Source organism: Aegilops tauschii, chromosome 1 (genome assembly GCF_002575655.3).
Source record: "Aegilops tauschii subsp. strangulata cultivar AL8/78 chromosome 1, Aet v6.0, whole genome shotgun sequence".
NCBI lineage: Eukaryota > Viridiplantae > Streptophyta > Magnoliopsida > Poales > Poaceae > Aegilops > Aegilops tauschii.
Genome location: NC_053035.3, coordinates 2,512,413 through 2,520,039, shown reverse-complemented (window position 1 = coordinate 2,520,039; position 7,627 = coordinate 2,512,413). Strand labels below are relative to the sequence as shown.

Sequence of the window (7,627 nt, the reverse complement as noted above, 5' to 3'; positions counted from 1 at the left end):
ATGCGCCGTGAGGTGTCGTGCTGGTGTTACTTGCCGGCAAAGATTGTCTCTCCTTCTGAGTCGTTTACCTAGCTACCTCATATTATCTGGACACGCCACCAGGACGGGTGTCATTAAAGTTGGTTGTTTGGCAGCAAGCTGACACGTGCTAACTATCTAACTATTTAAACATGTCTTGTTACTTGTCCGTGGGCAAGGTGGGACTAAAGTTTCCCTGGAGCCCGATCTTTACCTAGAGCACGACTCGGCAAGTGTTTATGTGCCAAGAGCGGCCCTCGGTACAGGTGCGGTTGGATTATAAATTAAAAAAAAGTGCCCGGTACAGGTGCGGTTGGATTGTAAATTAATAAAAAGTGCCGGCACCCATTCTTTAGGATATGGATTGCCATCATAAACATTCTCTGTCCGAAGATGAAGATTCATAGTGACAATACATATTCTTAATATTGAAGAAAAGCTTAATGTGGTTAGACTATCAAACTATTTAAACATCTCTTTTTGCTTGTCGGTAGGCGTGGTGGGACTAATGTTTGCCAAATCTTTGTTGAGAGGTGCTCTCGGCAAATAGGTGCAACCGTGATCATGTCGTTATTAGCCGCCGGATGTGCCGCATGGCATCTTTGGCGTGCGGCGGCTTCTTGGCTCCCGGCAAATAGTGCCTTTGCCGAGTATTGTCTTTTTGCCGAGGTCTACTCTTGGCAATATCATATGTTACTTTACCGAATTTCCGTGGTTTGGCTCTCGGCGAAGAGCCTAGCATCCGGCGTATACGAAAATTCCAGTAGTGACAGATGCACGTAGGGATGTAAATGACAAATAAACGGCGCCTGCAAGTCCTGAGATAGCTTTAGTTAGCTTGATAGTTCAACCCTCCCCCCCCCCCCCCCACACAAAAAAGGAACATTATTGAACTGTTAGATATAAGTGGGTTTACGGGATTAGCCGGGTCCTGTTTAGATTGCTAGGTGCACAGGTTGATGACTAATGCTATTAACTCTTGAACAAAAAAAAATAGTGATTTATTACTCGATCCATGCTTCTCAAACTTTTGTTCTGATTACTCATCTTCGTACAAACTTGTTAAACAATCGTACCGGGTGTACTAAACTTGTTAAACCTGGCTTTCATCATTTCAACTCGGTTACGTACTGCCTAGATGGAAAATGATGCACGCAAGTTGCAGAATCAGACTTACAGTCCTTTAAATAGTACGTACAACAGTTGATTAATCTAGTGAAAGCGAAGTTTTGGCGAAGGCGCTAGCTAGGGAACATTGACTAGTACGAAATAACCACGTACGAAAGCGACCGGTGTGTATAGACCACCGATGATGTGTGTGGACAACGTGGTCGCTCGCGAGGCCACGCAGGTAACAGTGACGAGTCTTTGCGCCACGGTGCCTCCACTGCCAGCCAGCCACAACACCGCCACGGCGCCACTCCCCGGACATCATCTGGTGGTGCTATGTGATGGCGCTTTGTCTTACGCCAGCGAGAGATTGAGAGTGATCACTCGTACGTAGCTAGCTAGCTAGGGCTCTCAGGACTAACATATAACGTCACTTGTTAATTGGCTCAGCAACTAGTATTAACCTGGGCTTGGATCAAGCTATAATGAATCTGTAACCCGTCCCTTGATCGCACACACCTTTCAATTGAACAGATCTATCGATCGAGAGGATGGGGAGGGCGCCTTGCTGCGAGAAGGTGGGGCTGAAGCGAGGAAGGTGGACGGCGAAGGAGGATGACACTCTCGCAAAATACATTGCTGGGCACGGCGAGGGCTCATGGAGGTCTCTGCCCAAGAATGCGGGTAAATATGGCATAAGCTGTTTTGCTTGTTCAACTTAATTAGTTGAATCTTCAAGATCAGACAGACTACTTAACTAGCTATACCTTCATGACTAACATGAGGGAGTACTACAAATATGTTAATATGTTCCAGCTTCCCATTGTATTAATACTGCAGAGCTACTGAGGTGTGGCAAGAGCTGCAGGCTACGGTGGGTCAACTACCTGAGGGACGGGGTGAGGAGGGGCAACTTCTCTAAGGAGGAAGACGATCTCATCGTCAAGCTCCATGCTACATTAGGCAACAGGTACGGGCCTTGGATTACTCCACCATTAATAATATATATATATATATATATATATATATATATATATATATATATATATATATGGAAAATCCTTACTACCATCTGGCATATTAAGATCCCAGTTTTGCAAGGGGGTGATGTACTTCTATCGTCTTTATTTTCTTCGCATAGGGCATGTACGGTGCTGCTGTCTTAGGAGTGTCAAGTAGGATAAATGCCGAGATGGAGGAAAGAAATAATAAGAAAAGGCTTGTCTTCTCTTATTTAAGAGATGATATCTTAACACAATATATCTCATCATGTTTATAGCAATAGCTGGTTATTGAAGATATGGCTAAAATATAACCCATTGTAGAAAAATATTTTTGTCATCTCTAAATTACAGGCAACACTTGATATAAAGATTGTCTTATCAACCATTGTGCATGCCCTTATTAAGGGGATTAAGATTCCAAGAAGGTTTGAAGTTACCTTTTTAGTAATGGCAGGATTCTTACATTCATTAAGAATAAAATATTTGCTCGTAAATTAGAAAAAACCGAGCGAAAATCAAGTTGCCCAGTTGATTATGAAAAACTAGGTGAAAAAACATCACAACCGCTGAGCGGCGTATATAAGGTACCTCACTCACACCATTATAATGAGGGTTTTGCCGAGACAGCGCACACGCGTCATCATCATCGCTCCTCCCCAAGATGTGTCATCTCCATCCCTGAACCTTGACAAAATGACTTTGACTTCGCCGTAGGCGATCATGGACTCAACCCCACATTGAAGAGGCCTTATGGGGCTATATGAAGATTTGCATCATGACTCAGACACCTGCAACTAGACAGCCCAACTCCATCTCTGAGAAGAGCCGCAAAGGAGAACTAGGCACGGCTGCGCCGCAGAAGATCATTGAAAGAACCACCTGCTGCTCGTCATCGTACGCTACCAAGCCCCGCCAGTAGATCTTTGACTTCACGGCAGCAAACCAGCCGAGACAATCTCACAGACACATTCGAGAGGAGCGAACTACTTCAACTAATGTCATGTCTCTGACATTGCTCCCAATCATTTTTGCCATAGAAGCCCTGATGCCAACACCTACATGGAGAGCAACCTCATTGCCCACACAACACGAGGTCAAACACGCTCGATGCCGCCGAAATCTCTTGATCGCCGCCCTGACCTTCATCTGCCAGGCTGTGCCCTACGCAATCCACCATTGCCACCTTTCGAGGCCGCCACCCCAACATGCCACCACTCGCACTCGAGTTGCAACGTCACATGACCCGCAACCAATGCTGCTTAGGGAACCGACACCTAGACCATGAACGCCACACCACATCCTAGGCCTGTCAACCCGACATGCCACCACACACTCTTGACCGGCAATGACGTACGACGCAGATGATCGCAGTGCACGCTGCTCAAGACAACCACACGCAGACCACGAACGCTACACCCTATCTGGGGGCTCCTCCCAGACATACTGTCCAACCGCCTCTGCTAGGGCACGTTGACCGGGCTGACAAACCTGCAAACCAATTATCCCAAGATTTCCACGGAAGCGAAGGCCAAGCCGCTGCACCGCCTCATGGAGCTTCCTCGCGCAATGCTTTCGAAGGTCGCCGCCAAGGCACACATCAGCCGTTTGGGGCCGCTGCCCTGGCCTCCACCAGGAGAAACTGGTCGCACTAAGCACAATCTAGCTCTCCCAAGAAACATACCCAAGGAGGAAACGACGAAGGTGCTGCCGTATCCCACTCCGGAAACCATCTGGAGCTTAGGTTTTTACTCGGAGAGCCCAAGCCCCTAGTAGAGGAAGTGGAGTTCCACGGGGATGCCTCCAAGAAGGGAAACAATGCCCGAAAAACTGCCACCATCGACGGCACCCGATAGTTATGTTATGGCTTTTGCTTGGAACACACCAATACCTACATAGGCCTGCAGATCTGGACAAGTCAAAAGCGTCGGGATCATCGGAGCCGGTCCCCCTAGGCATCGTGACTTTTGTCGTCGACGACAGAGCTCAACAACTCTAGCACCCACAGGAGCACACCTCAAGCTACCCGTGAGAAGCCAGCGCACAAGCTGGGACTTCAACCGGACATGGATCGGTCGGATGAGCCCATCCCGGCCAGCACCACGACGAACAAGCCATGGGCCCGGGGCCCCCGCTCCAGCTTCCTCCTTGCAGCCCTAGCACCGAACACCGTCCGACAGGCCACTGCAGCTGTGGCGGATCCAGGAATTAAACTTACCTGGGGCAAAACATTTAAGGTCTAAATTTTTTGACGTACAAATGCATGCCTGCTCAACCAAACCTCATAAAACTCAAGTACGAAGCTAGATGCTCTCAAAATTAACATAACCAATAATCCGTAATAGTTCACCATTCCGGATAACTAGATAATGTAACAAACAAAAAAACACAAAATACAACACAAACATCAAGATAACTACTATCTCGCTGCTTGAATGATCCAGTCCCTAGCCGAAAATGTCCAACTCCATGTCTATAACTCACGTCACAGTCGCAAACATTGACTGAGGAGTACTTCCTGTTCAGGAAACAAAGCTTGTATTTCTATTTGCTTTGCATATTAGAAGCTTCATTAGACCTTTTAGATTCAGTATATAACCGAGAGAGACCCAAATAAGCAGCAATTGATTTTATTTTCTTATGGATTCCCTACATTACAACATCAGGAGGTTCAATAATTGGCTACAAGCCCATAAATTTAGGACGCTGACAATGCCCACACGTGTGGTGGGAGTAACACCCGCCGACACGCCCTATAAAACACAGATTACGTCACGTCACCGCACGCATGCATATGGGAATCTTTTTGAATTTCTAGTTTTTCAAATGTTTTATCTCTTAAATTAAAAATCCGATTGAAGATCCATTTTCACCATTACATCCATCGTGACGAGATCTTCGAAACTAGATCCCATATCAATATGTTTCGACGACTTGTTTTGGGGCTAAAAGTTGTCATGTCTATTACACATGAATTGCCATGGTATTTACACTGAAGTTGTCATGATATGTTTCAGCTATTTTTTTTCTTCTACCTTTAAATGTAAATTTTGGCATATTATAAAACGGGAATTAAGAAACTAGGCTTGCTATGAACCATAAACTAAAATTGCCATTGTGAATTACTTAAATTACCATGATACATGCACTAAATTTGACATGGTTCATAAAAAATAATTTCCATGCTCAAAAGTGGAATTGCCATGGTCAAAATACTAAATTTGCCATGATGGATACTCAAAATTGTCATGATGCATGCATTATATTTGTCGTGGTTAATTACTAAAAATTGACATGGTCAATTAATAAAAATTGCCGTAAAACGTAGTTGAAAATACAACAGTAGCTTTAAATCTAGAAGAAAAACATAGATAAAACATGTCATGACAACTTTAGTGTAAACACTATGGCAACTACAGTGTAAACATTATGGCAACTTTTGGTCAAAAAATCGTCGAAACATATCAACATGGGATCTAGTTTTCAAGATCTCGTCAAGACAGATTTAATGATGAAAACGGATTTTTGATTGAATTTTTTAATTAGGAGATAGAACATTTTTAAGCCAAAACCAAAAAGATTTTTGCTGATGTCATCTGTTTTGACGTGGCAAAAATGGATGGTAATGAAGGCGTGTGAGCCATGTTACTTCGTGCCACATGTGTGGACGTTAACATTAACGTAAATTTAAGGTTGATATGGGGAAAAATATATTAGATTGGACCGTTGAGTATACCTGCTGCGTTGCAAATTGCAACTTGACATTTGTGCGAGCTGATGTTGTTCCGCTGTCAGTCCTGCCTCACAAGTTCCACGTATGCCACACCGGGGACTACTTATCGTTCTCCCATTCGCTATGTGCCCAGCGTCCTGTGGGGCGAACTTCTGTGTCCGGCGACGGCGACGACGACAACTAGGTTAGGCGCTTGATTGGAGATTTTTCGGGATTTCCTGCTACATGGACGGCACTCGACATATAAGATATCGAATTTGGGCTGCAACTGGGCTGCTTCTATGCCTTTTTTACTTAAGTCTTAGACCACGTTACAAACGAACAATTTTCCTGTTGCATATCCATGCAGTCACATTGTCCATGCCATCCAAAATCGGGGTTGGACTTGGCCACTTGGAAAGTTGGAATCACATCATGCAGTTACCCGGGGCGGCCGACGATACCCGCCCCTACAGTGGCACCACCCCTGACTGCAGGAGCTACCTCACCAGATCCATCGTCGCCTAGCACCAGAGACATTGCACAGGGCCGCCGGACCCGCCTATAGAACAGCGTTGCCGACCGGGCCCATCTACAGCACGACATCACATCACCTCCTCCGCGCCATGTATGCCCCACCTTGCAGGCCCTCGTAGCACACGGAGGTCCCCGACCGCATCCACTCGCCGAGGCCGCATCCAGTGCATCACTCGGGATCACAAGGCCCCCGTCCAGTCCCATAATTCACCGCGATCACTGGTGCTACCACGTCTATCAGGCGCGGTTATAAGCCGCCATTAAGGAGATCAACCAAGCAGTGGATGAAGTTAAATGCCAAACGAAGGCGACGAGGAGGAGGTTGGCAGCATCGCAACAGCCGTGGCACAGCCCCACGATGTGCACACAGTTTCCGGGGCTCATGGTCGGTCAGACATGGCGAACGGACGCAGACGATTATTTAGACTAGGTTAGAGTATGGTTTAGTTAAAAAATGTATGAAATGTAATGAATGTGCTCCGCTTTATACGAAAATCATCCAATTTGCATAAAATTCGTTCGGTTTCCAAAAATGCAGTTTGAAATATTTATGCATAGCTTTGAATTACTGGCTCCCGCATCAGTGTCCGTGGACTGGTCACCCTGATCAGCGGATGGATGTGGTGTCCGGTTTGCGGGTCAGCATGGAAGATGCCGTTAGTTCTTGAACTAAAACCTGGGAAAATATTTTGAAACCTAGAGCAGGGAACAGTATAACTGTAGGACAAACGTCAGCAAGACTCCAAAAGTTGGCGAAATAGATAAATCCCGAACATTCGAATTTTAAGCATGGCAATCCGAACCTTTTCATGGCAACTTTAGTTAAGACGAGATTGATAAACATGGCAATTTTCTGACAAAAGAGATAAACTGGAACAAAGTTGCCCACCTCGCAACAACTAAATTTGCCATCGAAAAATGTTCGGGATTTATTGGGATCCAAAATTTGATCCCGAGAAGTTCAGAATTTCTTTGTTTTACTAACTTGTTGTGCATGTGGTACCTCGAAACTACTTTACTACCGAGACTTTTGTGTCCCATCCTTGCACGATGGTCGGTCCGATGGTGCGCTACACTTTATTTTATAGATGGATGGTTGGGTATGTAGCATCGTGCTAAAGTTCAAAAGTTCGTGCAATGAGCCTCCTATGCATAACAGCTCTCATGGCACCTAGACCAAATGTGTTTTTTTCTTTCAGTTTTGCATCTTCTTCTCGTATTTTTTTCTCGGTTATCACCTTTTGATAGT

General features: G+C 45.4%; 1 protein-coding gene across 1 annotated transcript; it reads left to right on the top strand.

Annotated features, from left to right (window-relative positions):
- Positions 1-1,679: 1,679 nt before the first annotated feature.
- LOC141025512 (transcription factor Y1-like) lies at positions 1,680-3,051 on the top strand. The gene is made up of 3 exons (XM_073500923.1): positions 1,680-1,812; positions 1,969-2,098; positions 2,847-3,051. The coding sequence occupies exons 1-3, from the start codon at positions 1,680-1,682 to the stop codon at positions 3,049-3,051; spliced, it is 468 nt and encodes a 155-aa protein (XP_073357024.1).
- Positions 3,052-7,627: the final 4,576 nt, after the last annotated feature.